General features: G+C 42.9%; 2 protein-coding genes across 6 annotated transcripts in view; one reads left to right on the forward strand and one right to left on the reverse strand.

Moving 5' to 3' along the window:
• Nucleotides 1-1239, reverse strand: part of LOC144596897 (protein regulator of cytokinesis 1-like) — a 30449-nt gene extending 29210 nt beyond the window's left edge. For both annotated transcript variants that reach the window (XM_078405777.1, XM_078405771.1), the window contains exons 1-2: nt 1054-1239; nt 463-595 (exon numbers count right to left, since the gene is read on the reverse strand). In XM_078405777.1, coding sequence (XP_078261903.1) covers nt 463-595; nt 1054-1067 — 147 coding nt within the window. In that variant the 5' untranslated portion in view covers nt 1068-1239. The remainder of the gene's footprint in view (nt 1-462; nt 596-1053) is intronic.
• Nucleotides 1-17122, forward strand: part of idua (alpha-L-iduronidase) — a 156280-nt gene that overhangs the window by 33621 nt on the left and 105537 nt on the right. For 3 of the 4 annotated variants that reach the window (XM_078405757.1, XM_078405744.1, XM_078405751.1), the window contains one exon: nt 12114-12254. Coding sequence is in view for 2 of the 4 variants with exons in the window: in XM_078405744.1 (XP_078261870.1) it covers nt 12114-12254 (141 nt within the window). In the remaining 2 variants the exon portion in view is untranslated. Of the gene's footprint in view, nt 1-1223; nt 1793-12113; nt 12255-17122 lie in introns of those variants that run through there. The other variant, XM_078405739.1, reaches the window with a different exon arrangement.

Raw genomic sequence — 17122 nt, forward strand, 5'->3', positions numbered from 1 at the left:
CAAAGCCTTCAGGCTTGTTTTTATAACACTCTTGCCCCTTATATAATTATGTTGCAAAGTGGTCCTTTTTGATTTTTGCCCTGGATTTGTCTGCCTGCCACTTTTACTTTTCACCTTGTTACCTATTGTTTCTACCCTCATTTTATACCCCTCTGTCTCTCTGCTCTTGTTCCCATCCCCCTGCCATATTAGTTTAAATCCTCCCCGACAGCGCTAGCAAACACTCCCCCAAGGACATTGGTTCCATTCCAGCTCGGGTGCAGACCGTCCTGTTTGTAACGGTCCCACCTCCCCCAGAACTGGTTCCAATGTCCCAGAAATTCGAATCCCTCCCCCTTGCACCATATAAAACTACAACACGTTACCCTTGACATCCCAAAATAGATTGTAAATTTAATCACATAATTCTGTGCTTTGTAGGATGGAAAATAAAGTTTGCCTTAAGTATTTATTTGAAATTACCTCTATGTGCATCTTTACAGATCCCATCCTCTCAAGCCGCTTCTCTTCTTGAATGCCAATAACATCCCAGACATCCTGGAGCTTCGCCATTTTAACGTTCAGCAGATAAATTATTGAAGAGGCCAAAGCTTCACTGAAATCAAATTTACACACATTAAATTGCAAAGCAATTGCTTTTTTAAACATTTCCAAACTTTTACAGGAATATTTGACCTGTATTCGCAGGTTTTCGACAACCCATTTCAAAGCCCAATAGAGGAAACATCTATTGTTACTTTAGATATTAGATGGAATGGTGACGTGTTGGATGGGCCTTCATCGTCTCCCATCCGGGACGAGCAGCAATCCCCCGACAAATGAGAAGACAGACACAAAGTGTTGGAGTAACTCAGCGGGACAGGCAGCATCGACTCTGGAGAAGGGGAATGGGCGACGTTTTGGGTCGAGAACCTTCTTCAGACTGGACTTCTGCCCATCAAACAAATAACCGGGCGGGGACATATACGTCCGTCGGCAACAAATTACACCAAAACACACGCAAAATAGCAACCGGTTTGCATTTGCAAGAAGAAAAAAGAGGAAGCTACGCACCTCTGTCGAGGCATCTTTGGAGGCTGGTGCGGAGGAAGAAGCTGGTGAGGAAGAAGAGGCTGGTGAGGTGGCTGGGGCGGACGAGGGGTCTGGGGCCTGGGGCGGACGAGGGGTCTGGGGCCTGGGGCGGCGACTGGCGCAGGGAGGGCAGGCAGCGCTCGCACCGTTAAACGTTTGAATCGGGCCGCCGCTCGGCCGTTGCGTTAGCGCGAGCCAATGAAGGGAGAGGTCACGCAAAGAGCCAATCAGTAACCGAGCACCGGTCACGTGATGCGGCGACCCGTCGGCGTCCTGATGAAGGAAACAATGTTCGGTTTGAAACTACTTTGAAAGATTTTAATTAATTTTTAAAAAAATAGTGTCCGGCTGGATTACTAGGAAGCCAGCACTGAAGCCGAGAGTCCACATAAGAGGTAATGAGGAGGAGCGGCTGTGAAAGTAGATGAACTGCATGGTGCATCAACGCTTGTCAAAATAGAGCAGAAGTTTGCTCACAGCAATACCTGATGTCTTTTTACTGGGGACCTTACGGAGACTTTTAAACTACTGGCATTAGATATTTGGCGTTGATCATGAAGCCCAGGATTTTTGTTATTATGAGTGTTTTGCAGCTCTGTACCATGCCTTGTTATTTCTCTCCACAACCACAAGAACATGGACCTCAATCTTACTCAATAACAGTGGATGCATCTAAACCACAAAAAGAACTAAAACACTTCTGGAGGAGTACAGGATTTTGGTAGGTTATAATATTTTATTTTGCCATGTAAATATTTCTGGACCGTCTCCATGAAGAGAATTGAGAGTGAGATTTGAATTCAAAGGGATTCCAAGCTCATTTTAACATCTGAGAAGTCTCATCCATGAACATCAAGGAAATGAAGTTTTTTTATCGGGGTTTTTTGCTTCCACTTTATACGAGATCTAGAGGACACCTTTGTTATTTAACTGTCAGCATAACCTGTGTAATTTCCAACAAGGTCAGAATCAAGTGAGTGCAATAATTTATTATATCGAGCATACTTGGGCCTATATATGAGAAAGTGAAAAGCAGGAGCTTGAAATGGCCACTTGATTCATTGAGCTTGCTCTGCTATTCAACAAGACCAAGGCTGACCCATGGAGGCAAAAGGTGCAGATTAACTTTTCAGGTTGAGACCTTGTATTCAGACTGAGAGGGAAAAGGAAAGATTGCCACTATGAGCGATGAGTTGGACAGGTGGAACCACATGAGGAGGGTTGGGAGTGTATTGGTACCCTGGGGAAGTAGAACCAAGTGGGGGAGAGGAGGGGAGTAGAAGACGAGGAAGCAAAGGGAAAAAAACACAAGTGAATGTGTGTGGGAGGAGAACACAGGTGTGCGTTACCGCATCTGGAAATGTCAATATTCATACATTTAGGTTGTTGCTAACCAGGCGGAACATGAGATACTGCTCTTCAAATTTGTGTTTTGCCACACTTTAGCTGTGGAGAAGACAAAGATAGGTAGGCCGGTGGATGAGTGTTAAAATGACATAAAATCAGAAACTTGCGATGGCTGTCGTTGACAGAGTGCAGGTGCTCTGCAAAATGGTCACCCAACCAATGCATGGATTCAGGGGAGACCCAGGTCCTGCTGAGCCGGATGGTCACAACGCATAGATCAACTTGCACTTTATCCTGTCTAAAACTGTTACAATTGTTTCGTTGGGTTGCTGTTGTCTAAATTAATTAAATTATTGCATCGTACGGGAGGCGCATTCCCAATCTCGTTGTACCCCTGGGTACAATGACAATAAAGATGTATTGTATTGTCATGAACATCGAATATAGTAGACCAAGTTGGACAAAGCTAGATGAATCCCTGCCTCACTTGGAAGGGTTTTTAAAGTCAGTGATAACTAACTAGAGATCGGCCTTGAAATACCATCTACCTCATTGGAGACCCTTGGACTATCACTAATCGGACTTTACTAGACTTTATCTTACACTAAACATTATTCCATTTATCCTGTGTCTACACTGATTGTAATCATGTATAGTCTTTCTGCTGATTGGATAGCACGCACCAAAAAAGCTTTTCACTGTACCTCAGAACACAAGACAATAAACTAAACTAAAATCTGCATCCAGCACATCATCCTTCACCATACTGCAACCTCCAGCATGATCCCACCACCACTCACATCTCTCCCTCTTCCCCTTCTTTCTGCTTTCCACAGGGACCGGTCTCTTTATGACTCTCTGGACCACTTGGCCCTTCCCAACCATCCCTTACCACTTTCCCCTGCAACTGCACCTGACCCTTCACCTCCTCTCTCATCACCATTGCGGTGATCTAAACAGACCCTTCCAGGTGAGGCAAAGATTCATCTGCACCTGTTCCAACCTGGTCTATAGCATTCGGTGCTCATGATGTGGCTTCCTCTACATTAGAAGCGTAGACAAGGTGACCGTTTGCATCGCATTAGTGTTCTCTGCATTGGGCATCTCAGTTGCATATCATTTTAATTCTCTTCCTCACCCCAACACCGATTAGTCTGTCCTTTGTCTTCTCCATTGCTATGGCAAGGCTAAACGGAAATTGGTAGACAACATCTCATGTTTTGCTTGGATAGCTTACAACCCAGAGGTATGAACATAGAATTTTATGTTTTTGTCAAGTAACTCGTGTACCCTATGTTCTCTTCCCAAACACACTCTGCCATATATCTAGTTTCCTGTCCCTTTGTTCCCTTTCCCACACCTGTTTCCAGCTGCCCATCATCATGTTGCTCTTTCATCTAGTTCCATCTATCACCTATTAGTCTTTGTCCCATCTCTTCCTCATAGTGCAATAGACTGGCAATGTTTCCTTTTCCCTCTCAGCCCTAATGTAGGATCACAACTCAAAACATTGATTTAAACGTTTTGTTTCTGCAGACACTGCACGATCTGCCGAGTTCTCCCAGCATTCTGTTTTGTTCCAGGCTCCAGCATCTGCAGTCTCTTTTGTCTTCATCACTTTCCTGCCCTACTTCTCACATAGCTGATTTCTCTAATGTTCAGAAATATATTAATCTGTTTCAAATGCAATCAATGACTGAAGCTCCATAGTACTCCATTGAAGAGGGATCCAAATATTTACCACCCATTGGGTGAAGAAACTATTTTGAGAGTATGACATCTGGTTCTATACTCTTTAGAAGAGGACATATCCCCCCTACATCTACCCTTTTGAACCTTCTGAATTTTAAGTTTCAATAAGATCACCTCATTATTCTAGTCTCAATTAGCCCTACGTAGTTGTACTCAAATCATCGAGCAGTCAAGGCCAATATATTATTGCTTTTCTAATTGCCTACTGCATCAACACATTAGCTTTCAATAATCTGTAAAATGATATCCTTTCAACATGCATTTTCCAATTTATTATCATTTTAAACTCTCAGCATTTCTGTTTTATTTTTGACAAAGTGGATGACCTCACAGTTTCCACTTTTTACTTCATCGCCATGTAGGTATTTATGGACAATCATAGAGTCAGTCATACCTAGTGGAAACGACCAACTTGCCCATGCCAACCAACATTCCCCATCTACACTAGTCCCAACTACCTGCGTTTGGCCCATATATCTCTAAGCCCATCCTATCCATGTACCTGTCAATTTTTTAAAATATGTTGTGATAGTACCTACCTCCTCTGGCAGCTTGTGCCATATACCTACCACCCTTTGTGTAAAAAAAGTTGCCCCATAGTTTCCTATTACAATTTTTACCTTAAACCTATGCCCTCTGGTTCTTAATTCACATACTTTGGGTAAAAGACTGTGCATTTACCCTATCTATTCCTCTCATGATCTTCTGTCCCTCTATAAGATCACCCCTCATCTTCCTGCTCTCCAAGAAATAAAGTCCTAGCCTGCTCAATCTTTCCCTACAGCTCAGGCCATCACATTCTGGCAACATCCTCGTAAATAATATCTGCACCCTTTCCAGATTATTTACATCTTTCCTCTCATAAGGTGACCTAAACTGAATGTGGCCTCACCAATGTCTTGTTCAACTGTAACATATCCTCCCATCTTCTCTACTTCATACTCTTGACTGATGAATGCCAATGTGCCAAAAGCCTTCTTGACTACCCTATCTACATGTGGTGCCACTTTCAACAAAGTATGTACCTTCACTCCTAGATCCCTCTGCTCTATAACACTCTTCAGAGCTCTACCATTCACTGAATATCATATCATCATATCATATCATATATATACAGCCGGAAACAGGCCTTTTCGGCCCTCCAAGTCCGTGCCGCCCAGCGATCCCCGTACATTAACACTATCCTACACCCACTAGGGACAATTTTTACATTTACCCAGCCAATTAACCTACATACCTGTACGTCTTTGGAGTGTGGGAGGAAACCGAAGATCTCGGAGAAAACCCACGCAGGTCACGGGGAGAACGTACAAACTCCTTACAGTGCAGCACCCGTAGTCAGGATCGAACCTGAGTCTCCGGCGCTGCATTCGCTGTAAAGCAGCAACTCTACCGCTGCGCTACCGTGCCGCCCAGTAGGTCCTGCCCAGGTTATACTTCCCAAAATGCAACAGCTCACATTTCATTGTATTAAAATCCATCAACCATTCCTCAGCCCACCTGCCCAACCGATCAAGGTCCTGCTGCAATTTTTGACAACCATCTTCGCTACCTACAATACCACCGACCATAGTGTTGTCTGCAAACTTACTAATCATGCCTTGTACATTCTCATCCATATAGCAATGGGCTCAGCACCGAACCCTGAGGCACACACTAGTCACAGGCCTCCAGTATGAAGAACAACCTTCCAGAGGAAGGAACCCTCTGTTTCCTTCCATGAAGCCAATTTTCTATCCTGTCGGCTATCTCTCCTTAGATTCCATGCGAATTCCTGGAAATGCCTTGCTGAATTCCAGATAAACAACATCTCCAGCTCTGCCTTCAAAAAACTCAATCAGATCTATGAGACACAATCTCCCATATACAAAACCGTGCTGACTATCCCTAATCTGCCCTTGTCCATCTAAATGCAAGTATATCTTATCGCTTAGAATTATGTCTAGTAACCTTCCGACCACAGATGTTAGACTCACTGGCCTTTAGATCCAGGCCTTTCTTTGCAGTTCTTCTTAAATTGAGGCACATTTGCCATGTTCCAGTCTTCTGGCACCTCACCCGTATATAATGATGTCTTATAAATCTCAACCAGGGCACCTGCAATTTCTTCTTCAGCTCCCCACATTGTCTTTGGATATATCTGATCACACTCGGGAGATTTGAATACCTTCATGTACGTTAGGACCTTCAGCACCTCCTCGACTGTAATACTGACTGCTCTCAAGACACTTCCATTGACTGCCCCAAGTTCCGTGGTCCTCATGTCTTTCACCATGATGAAAACAGGAGAAATACTCATTGACGACCTTGCCCATCTCATGTGACTCCACACAGAGTTGACCGCTTTGATTCCGGAGGGGGGGGGCATTCTCTCTCTGGCTACCCTTTTTCCCTTAATGCACATAGATTCTCTTGGGATTATCCTTATCTTCCTCCTGTTCCCTTCCTGATTTCCTTTTTCAGTAGGTTAATTTAATTGCATTCTATAACAAGTAAATCAGACAAGATACCTAGAATTAAAATGGCCATGGTACAACATTAATACCTCCCACCTCACCACTATATCAATATAGTCAATAGTCGTTTATTTGTCACATACACATAAATGTGTAGTGAAATGAAACATTACCCGCAGTTGAACAATAAGACCAATAAGAATAATGAATAAAAATGCAATAGCACATACAATCACAAACTAACACCAAACAAAAAAGAAACATCCATCACAGTGAGTCTCCTCCAGTCCCTCCTCACTGTGATGGAAGGCCACAATGTCTTTTCTCTTCCCCTGCCGTCTTCTCCTGCGGTCAGGCTGTTGGAGTTGCCAAGTCGGGGCGGTCGGGGCTCCCGACATTGAAGCCCCCGCTGGGCGGTGAAAATCCCGCGGCCTATTCCAGGCCGCGCCGGACGGTGAAAGGTCCGCGGCGGGCCGACCCAAGCCCCGCGATTCGGGGCGGGCGAACACGCTGCCACTGCCGCTGCCGGAGCTCCCGATGTCAGCCCCCACCCAGGGGCCTGCGGGCTTCCGACATCCACGCGGCCCGCGCCGGAGCCTCCGGAGACGAGTCGCAGCTGCTCCCGCAGCATCCGCAGGCAGCCAGCGCCGCAGGTGGTGAGTCCGGGCCGCGGGCTCTGCGAACCAGAGCCCCAGGTGGTCCCAGGTGCATGGCCGATGGTAGGCCGCAGCGGGAACGGGGACACGACACAGAAACAAAGGTCGCGTCTTCGTTCGGGAGAGAGAATTTTACAGTTCCCGTTCCCTCCCACCCCACCACACACACATAACATACAAACCCTACACCATATTAAAACTACAATTCATACAAAAACAACAAAAAACACAAAAGACAGACGGACTGCAGGCAAGCCGCAGCTGCGACGGCAGCGCTTTGTGTAGAAACTGTGAGAAAAACCTTTTATTTATAAAGATATAAGAATTGGCTTCATGGAAGGAAACAGAGGGTGATGGTGGAAGGTTGTTTTTCAAACTGGACGATAACTGGCCTGTCACTAGTGGTGTGCTCAGGGATAAGTGGCCCATTGCTGTTTGTGGTTTATATCAACAGCTTGGATGAGAATGTACAAGACCTGATTAGTATGTTTGCAGATGATACTAAAGTGGGTGGTATCGTACAAAACGAAGATGGTTAGTTAAAAATTACAGCATGACCTTGATCGGCTGGGCAAGTGGGCCTAGGAATGGCTAATGGAGTCAAAGAAATCTAGAGTGCAGGTACATAGCTCCTTAAAGTGGCATCACAGATAAATAGTGTGGTCAAGAAAGCTTTTGATACATTGGCGTTCATCATTCAGGGTATTGACTATAGAAGTTGGGATCTTATGTTACAGTTGTACAAGATGTTGCTGAGGGCTGAATTTGGAGTACTTTGTTTAGTTTTAGTCACCCTGCTATAGGAAGGATATTGTTAAGCTGGAAAGAGTGCAGAGAATATTTACGAGAATGTTGCCTAGACTTGGGGGCGGAGCTATAGAGAGAGGTCAGGCAAGCGAGGACTTTGTCTCTTGGAGTGTAGGAGGCTGAGGGTTATATTATAGAGGTGTATAAAATCATGAGTGGAATAGATAGGGTGAATGCACAGTCTTTTACCCAGGGTTAGGGAATCCAAAAGACGTACAGGTATGTAGGTTAATTGGCTGGGTAAATGTAAAAATTGTCCCTAGTGGGTGTAGGATAGTGTTAATGTACGGGGATCGCTGGGCGGCACGGACTTGGAGGGCCGAAAAGGCCTGTTTCCGGCTGTATATATATGATATGATATATGATGATATGAGAGGGGAAAGATTTAAAAGGGAACTGAGGGGACAACTTTTTCACAGAAGATGATGGTTATTTGGAAAGAGTTGCCAGAGGAGTAAAGGACGATAACAACATTTAAAAGACATTTGGGCAGGTACCTGGATAGGAGACATTCAGAAGGATATTGTCAAAACGTTGGCAGGTATGAATTGTGTAGATGGAGCATCTTGGTCGGCATGGGCCAGTTGGTCCCAAGAGCTCGTTTCCGTGCTGTACGACTCTATTAATGATGGAGACACAGGGAACTGCAGATACAGATATTTTGAGTAAAACACAAAGTGTTGGAGTAAATGGATAGGTGATATTTCAAGTCGGGACCCTTCTTCAGACTGTTCATACTTGTACTTCTCAGAACTTGTAGTACAGAATTGCCTCAACTCCTCACAGTGTAGCCAGGTGTTTCGACAGTGCAAAAACATTGTGCAATTGTCAGAAAATCTGGTGAGGCTCAGCAAATACTTTTTTAAAAGGTACATATCCAACTTTATTATCATGCTTAGGAATTGGAGGAACAGTATCTTATATTTCGCTTGGGCAGCTTACATCCCAGCAGTATGAACATTGATTTCTCTAACTTCAGATAGTTCCTCTGTCCCTCTCTTTCCCCTCCCCCTTCCCAGTTCTCCCACTGTCTCCCTGTCTCCAACTACATCCTATCTTTATCCCGCCCCCTCCCCTGACATCAGTCTGAAGAAGGGTCTCGACCCGAAATGTCACCCATTCCTTCTTTCCGGAGATGCTGCCTGACCCGCTGAGTTACTCCAGCATTTTGTGATACCTTATTATCGTGCTTAGTAATTACCCCTTCATCAAACCCATGAAGGGCAGATTTTGTGTTCATTATCAATTGTAGTTTGTGGATGCATGTTTATGCAAAGGGACAACAGATTTACCTCCATTATACCAGTCAAGTCAATGTGCACAAGTACCGTGAGATACAGGTACAATGAAATCTTGTTTGCAGCAGAATCACAGGTGCATAGAATCAGACCATCACACAAAAACACATACATAAATTAGATGTAACATTTTTAAAAGAATGAAGATTTCAAAAAAGCAAGATATTGATGCAAACCACATTTTTCCACTTTGTACTTCATCTGTCAAGTTGTTGTCCATTCACTGAGCATGTCTTGAAGCTCTGTGTTTGCAATACTACTCGGTTTCATGTGATCAACAAACTTGGAAACGTTATAGATTTGTACTCTGGCCAGAGTACAAACCCCTATAGTACTCTACTAGTCACAGCCTGCCAACCCAAGAAGGATCTATTTACTTCGACTCTTTGTTTTTTGTCTGTTAATATCATTCCCAATTCTATGAGCTTTAACTGCTTCACCATATTCCATGTAAAACTTTATCAAAATCCTTTTGAACTAATTACATCACATCCATTGTTTTCCATTTTTCTATAAGATGTCTCTTCAAGAATTCCTATTGATTAGTCAAACAAGATTTCCCTTTAATAAATTAATGTGGACTTAGCTTAATCACATTATTGTTTTCTAAGTGCATTGATAGATCATATCTTCGAATAAAAAATTCAAGTGCCTTTCCGATGTGTAGCTTACAGGGCATAGTTCCCCATCTTCTCTGTTTTTTTTGCCAGCATAAATTGTTCTATCGTGTTTTCATGATAGCCCTCTCCTATCCACCTCAATTAAATTTTCCGCTTTGTATCATTTGTTAGAAAAAAAAACAAGCCTGCCTGCTCAGAATCTACTAAGAACCATATTTCATCATAAACACTAAAAACCCATTAAGGACTGTGCAACCTCTTTGGTACTAACACATCCTGCATTGTGAGGAACAACTGCTCACAGTATTGAACCATCTTGGAAACAATTGTACATTCTACGTCTTGGAAGCTGAGAATGAGTATCACTGAACTGGGACACTGAGGAAATTCAACCGTGAAAGGGATGGTAAAGATATGGAATCAAAAGTGCCATTAAGGATCAGGATAACAGGAGGTTTGGGAGGATCAGGGAGCCCTGAGTAATGATACTGATGTTTTTGATTTTGAGCAGCAGGGTAGGGTGGTATCTCGAACATAACGGAATCAGAAGCTATTTCCCAATCTATGTTGTTTACACTCAAGTCTGTGCTCACAAAGTAAAAGAAAATTATTTTGTGTTTAATAGCCCCCCCCCCCTTCACCACAATCAGTTTGAGGATAGATCCAGACCCGAAACATCATCTATCCACATTCTCCAGAGATGCTGCCTGACCCGCTGAGTTACTCCAGCACTTTGTGTCTTTTTCTGTGGAGGGAATGTCCATTTCCCTCCACAGATGTTGCCAAGCCTACTGAGTTGCTCCAGTGCTTTGATTTTTGCTTATGATTCCACCATCTGCAGGCTCTTGAGTCTCCATGGACCAAGGCCAGAGATAACTTTTTTTAATATTAGTTCATGTTTTGGTTTCTAATCAATGCATTATATTTATCAATTTTTAAAATGTAAATTATTTAAATCATATTTGAATTGTTTTTAAATGCTGCAGATAATCACAGAGAAACCATGTCCTTTTTAAATATTTCGTTCAACATCGTGCTATTAACGCAAAGGGATTTTCAGATTGATTATCATCACATTATGTTTTATTTTCTGCATTATTTAAATTCTTGGATAATAGTTAGGGATTTGGCTGTCTGTAACATGATTGTCTGTAATAATTGAGCATTTTGAGTTTTCTGGTTGCATTTTAGTTCCATTTTCCTATATAATTCTATTTACATAAGAAAAACGGTTGATCACTATTTGCAAATACCAGATTTCCGCTCCACACTTTGTCGTGTCAAGAGTGTTTTATTGTCATTTTTGTCCCAGATAGAACAATGATATTCTTACTTGCAGCAGCACAACAGAATATGTAAACTTAGTACACTGTAAACAATATAATAAATGAGAAAGAAAAATTCAGTGTGTATGTACACACACACACACACACATACATACATACATACACATAAAAACAAACAATAGTAGTGCAATAATAACAATAATAGTCTATGTAGTTCAGAGCTTATTTGAGGTTGTAGTGTTTAATAGCCTCACAGCTGTAGGGAGGAAGCTGTTTCTGAACCCAGAAGTTACAGTTTTCAGGCTCCTGTACCTTCTTCCCGATGGCAGGGGTGAAATGAGTGTGTGGCCGGGGTGGTGTGGGTCTCTGGCTGGATGATGCTGGCTGCCTTTTTGAGGCAGCGACTCCGGTAAATCCCTTCGATGGTGGGGAGGTCAGAACCAGTGATGGACTGGGTAGTGTTCACAAATTTTTGCAGTCTTCTTTGCTCCTGGGCATTCAAGTTGCTGAACCAGGCCGTGATGGAACCAGTCAATATACTCTCTACTGTTCACCTGTAGAAGTTCAAGAGAATCCTCTCTGACATACCAAATCTATAATCTTCTCAGGAAGTAGCGGCGTTGATGTGCTTTCTTTATTATTGCATCAGTGTGCTGGGACCAGGAAAGATCTTCAGAAATATGCACGCCCAGGAATTTGAAGCTTTTGACTCTCTCCACCATCATTTTTTTAAATAAAACACTTTCTGCTGTTTACAATTTTAATTGTTTATGTTAACTAATTTTACTTATGTTTGTTAATATTTTATACATTTTTGCAGCCCCCCTCTACCACACAACAAAGCAGATCTGTTTGACCTAAGCAAAGACCAGGAACTGAACCTTGCTTATGTTGCCTCTGTACCCCATAGTGGCATTGAACAAGTTCGAATTCATTGGCTATTAGAGCTAATCTCAATCCGGTAAGTCTGCAAAGTCATGTCTTCTAATAATTCTTAAATATTTATTTGAATATGTACTTGTTTCTTTAGATATAATCTACAAATCCAGGATTATAAATTTTATTTTGCATAGATAACTTTTCCAAGAGGTCTGATAGGGTTGTTACTGTGCAGATAATTTTGAGCAATTGAATTAACTGATGATATAAACTCAGAGATGGGGTCTGGTTGGGTGGGTGTGATAAATGGATTACAGATTTGCAGTCCCTTAGCATTCTGGATGAGTGATGATTCCAATGTAGAGATGCCTGGAAGTGCCTGATGGGGTGCGTAGTTTAATCGTAATTTATACGGGGCTTCAGTGTGCTTCTGATGCATGGAATGAAATTTTCAATAGCATCCCGAATGCTTCTTTGAATGGCCATGGGCCACGCATTTCTTTCCAAGGAAGCTATGATCACATCCTTGAATCTTCAACCAGGTAATGTCTTCCTGTGACAGACTCGGCAGAGAGCACCAATTTCAGGATGCGAATGAGGTGGTCTGCCTAGCAGATCAGACTGACTGTAACTCTACTACTGGTGTGGCATTGCAGAGGACACCGATGTTTCTTTGCTTATCCTTCTAGTAAATTTGGAGGATTTGCTTGAGATGCTTGCTGCAAGTAGTCCAAGTTTTGGAAGCTGAGCAGCAGACCATGAATTTTGTGTCAGGTCTGAAATCTCGATATTCAAATACCTTTTACTCAATTTACTAAAGCCTATGCCAGTGTATTGAAGTGAACGATGAATTTCATTATTACTGTCTGGCTTCACTGGCAGTGATTCACGAGATTTGAGAAGTAGTCCACGTTTTCCAGAGTCTAGTATGAATCTTTATTGTTGATGGATAGTGAAGTAGAGCAACGCAGGATAATAAAGGACTATTCACTTATGAATATTGAGTGCATGGTCCATTCTCTTGTATGTTTCAGAGAAAAAGTCAACCTTCTTGGAGCTTGGTCTCCAAGCATGCACAAATATAAGCATCATCTGAATGCTACAATTTGACTAATGCGATTCAGGTTGCTTTGTAATACATGCAAACCATTGCGGACGGTAGAAATGTGAAACAAAAACTGCATTCGGTGCTCCCCGTGTGGCCTTCTTTACATCGAACAGTAGGTGGCCTGCGCTGCCCTAGCAGCTGCGGCTCGCCTGCAGTCCGTTTGTCTTTTGTGTTTTTTGTCTTAATTGTAGTGTTTAGATATGATGTAGTGTTTTTTGTGGTTGTGTGTTATGTGGGGGGGACGGTAAAATTGTCTCTTCTAAACGGAGACCCGACCTTTGTTTTCTGGGTCGTGTCTCCGTTCCCACTTCGGCCTATCATCGGCCAAACACCTGGAGCTGGCGGTCTCCACCTGGGACCACCTGGGCTCTGGTTCGCAGAGCCCGCGGACTGGACTTACCATCTGCGGAGCTGGCTGCCTTCGGAGGCTGTGGTGGCGCTGCGGGAGCAGCTGCGACTTGCCTTTGGAGGCTTCTTCGGCCGCGGGCCTTGGGCTGCGTGGACGTCGGAAGCTCGCAGGCCGTGCCCTGGGTGGGGGCCGACATCGGGAGCTCCGGCAGCGGCAGCGTCTTCGCCCGCCCCGAATCGCGGGGCTTGGGTTGGCCCGCCACGGACCTTTCACCGTCCGGCGCGGCCTGAAATAGGCTGCGGGATTTTCTCCGCCCGGCGGGGGCTTCAATGTCGGGAGCCCCGACCGCACCGACGTGTAGCGGCAGCGTCTTCGCCCGCCCCGGATCGCGGGGCTTGGGTCGGCCCACTGCGGACCTTTCACCGTCTGGCGCGGCCTGGAACGTGGCAACTTCAACAGCCTGACCGCGGGAGAAGACGGCAGGGGAAGAGAAAAGACAGTCTGGCCTTCCATCACAGTGAGGAGGAGACTCACTGTGATGGATGTTTCTTTTTGTTTGGTGTTGGTTTATGATTGTGTGTGTTATTGCTAATTTTTATTGCTCTTATTGTTGGACTGTGGGTAATATTTCATTTTGCACATTTATGTGTATGTGACAAATAAAATTGACAATTGACTATTGAAGTATATGCTAAGCGACCATTTCGCCGAACACTTGCGCTCGTTTTGTCTAGTCCTGCTGGATCTCCCAGTTGCTAACTACTTAACTCCCCCTCCCATTCCCAAACAGACCTTTCTGTCCTGTGCACACCCATTTCCCAACACCCTGATCTTCCTGCTTCTTTCCCCTCTTCCATATGCTCAACCCCCACTTCTCCCTTTTCCTAGTTTCCCCATATCCTTGTATTTCTCCTTTGTTCTCCTCCTCCGTCCCTTCCACCCACATCTTCCCTCTGGCTTTGTATTTCACCTCTTCTTACCTCACACTCTACTAAATTTCACCTCTTCCCTTTGTCACTATTTACTCATCTGCCAATCACCCCACCTCACCTGTATCCACCTATTACTTACCATGAGCTGCCCCACCCCCACTCTCTTTTCCCACTGCTTCCCCTCTACTCCATTGGTCTGAAGAAGCATTCCGACTTGAAACCTTATCTGTTCTTTCCCTCTGCAGATGCTGCTTGACCAACTGAGTTCCTCCAGTACCTCATTTTTTGCTCAGTCTTCCAGCATCTGCAGTCTCTTATGTCTCCATTCTGCTGCCAGTACCTTTTATCTTGCCTGTGCAAGCTGACTGACATTCCCTCCTACACTGACAAGTCTTTATTTTAAAAGCTGCATCCTTGTCTTCAAGTAGCTTTGCGGTTTCTCATATTCTCCACCCGTCTCACCACCGGTTCTCATCTCTCTGCAACCTTTTATAAGCAAATAATCCTTCCAGATCCCGCTTTCCTGAACCTGCAACCTTTACTCCTGGTTTCAATTTCTCTAACTTGGAGGTAACTAATCTTTTTTCTACCTCTTTTAAGATGTTCCATAAAAGTTCTTTCTTTGACCAATTTTCTTTCCTATTATCTCTTTTCGTGGTTGTATTAAATTTTGGTGTGATAATGTTCTGACTAAGCATCTTGGAATTTTGCTTACCTTAGAGGTGCTACGTAAATAGATGCTGTCATTATTTGTTGTTGTTGTGCAGTCAATTCTAATAGGTAATCCCTTGAAGCTCCATTTAATGAACTAATTCCAAATTACTGAACCTTCGGAAACCACTACAGTTGAGGGTTATTACCAGTACACTCCAAAATGAGTCACTAACGCAAACATCGACCCAGTTTCAAATTCTTTCTTGCATTTCAGAACCTACTCTGTCCATGTTCTCCCTTTGCTCCAGTTTCCTCTCACATCTCAAAAACATGTTGTTGATACAGTAATAGTTCACTTAAAATTGCCCCTGGTGTGTAGTGAGAGGCAGAATCTGGGAGTTGATGGGAATGTGAGAAGAAGAAATGGATTATTGGTAATGGGTTCCAGATGGGTTGGCACACACATGTTGGGCCAAAAGGCCTATTTCTGTGCTTTATGATTCTGACTTCCAGCTTTGTGGTCTATGTTGTTCTTTACACCAGTATTTTTCAGGCTGAACATTTAAACTGCTACACAGAAAATAGTGTGCTCTGCTATTTTGCTAATTTTGCTATTAACTCCTACATTTTACAAACATAATCTTATGAGTCAACTTCTTTTACTCAAAACTGATTACTCTCCCATTATAGTGATGAATATTTTAAGCAAAGGAATTCATCTGTTTAGTTAAAGGTGCACATTGTGCCAACTGTTTCTGACAAGGACCCACAAAAGCAGGCTTCACCGGTGCCCGAAATTCAAATTGTAAGGTGCTGTTGTTGCACATTTTCTTTTGTCTATGATGGGGCATTGGAGTACCTGCAGTTGGTTTTTTTTTAGTGTGCTGTGCACTATGCAAATATAAACATTGAAAGACCAGATTATGGATTATCTTGAAATGTGCCCTGGCTGGGTTGGATTCTCAACATGTGGCACTAGATACTGTTCCTGAAAACTTGCTGAAAATAGCAGAGTAAGGGAGATAATAATGGAGTGTTGAAACTGACCACTAATAATCACTCTGTAAAACAATTTATTCACAAAATGCTGAAGTAACTCAGCAGGTCAGCCAGCTTCTCAGGAGAGAAGGAATGGGTGACGTTTCGGGTCGAGACCCTTCTTCAGTCTGAAGAAGGGTCTCGACCCAAAAAGTCACCCATTCCTTCTCCCTTGAGATGCTGCCTGACCTGCTGAATTACTCCAGCATTTTGTGAATAAATACCTTTGATTTGTACCAGCATCTGCAGTTATTTTCTTACACACTCTGTGAAACAATGTGACCTAATTTCTGGACAATACTGTAAAGGAGTTGCTGAAGGAATTGTGTCATCTGTGCATGTCTAATGTGTAAAGAATATCACGAGTTATTGTTGACAGTAAGTACTGAGTTGTGTTTTTAGAAATTAATGGTTTGGCTCAGAACCAGTTATAATTGTGTTTCAGACTGGAAATAGTTTTTTGTTTTGCTGATTTATTCCAGATTGATTCGTCAAAATCTGACCGATGTTTTATTTGATTCACAATATGAATTTTGTGATTACAATTATTTATTTAATATTTTATTGGTTGTACATTTCAAATACAGTCATGAAATCATTTTTCCAATGTACACTGGATAATTAATAATTGCATTTTTTGTTACGACTTAAATGCAGTTTACAAAATATTTGTTAACATTTTGCTGATTTATTCATAATCTAATATTACAGATAAATGCTGTTTTAATTAACTTATACACATTGGATTGTAATAATAATTGATTTGGATCATATTTTATACATTAACCCAATTTCCCAAAATACACCCGTAAGCAAAGACAAGTTTTATGCAACAGCTGGACTATACATAAAAATCAGTTTGCGTTTTA

The sequence above is a fragment of the Rhinoraja longicauda genome, chromosome 1 (assembly GCF_053455715.1).
Source record: "Rhinoraja longicauda isolate Sanriku21f chromosome 1, sRhiLon1.1, whole genome shotgun sequence".
Taxonomy (NCBI): Eukaryota; Metazoa; Chordata; class Chondrichthyes; order Rajiformes; family Arhynchobatidae; genus Rhinoraja; species Rhinoraja longicauda.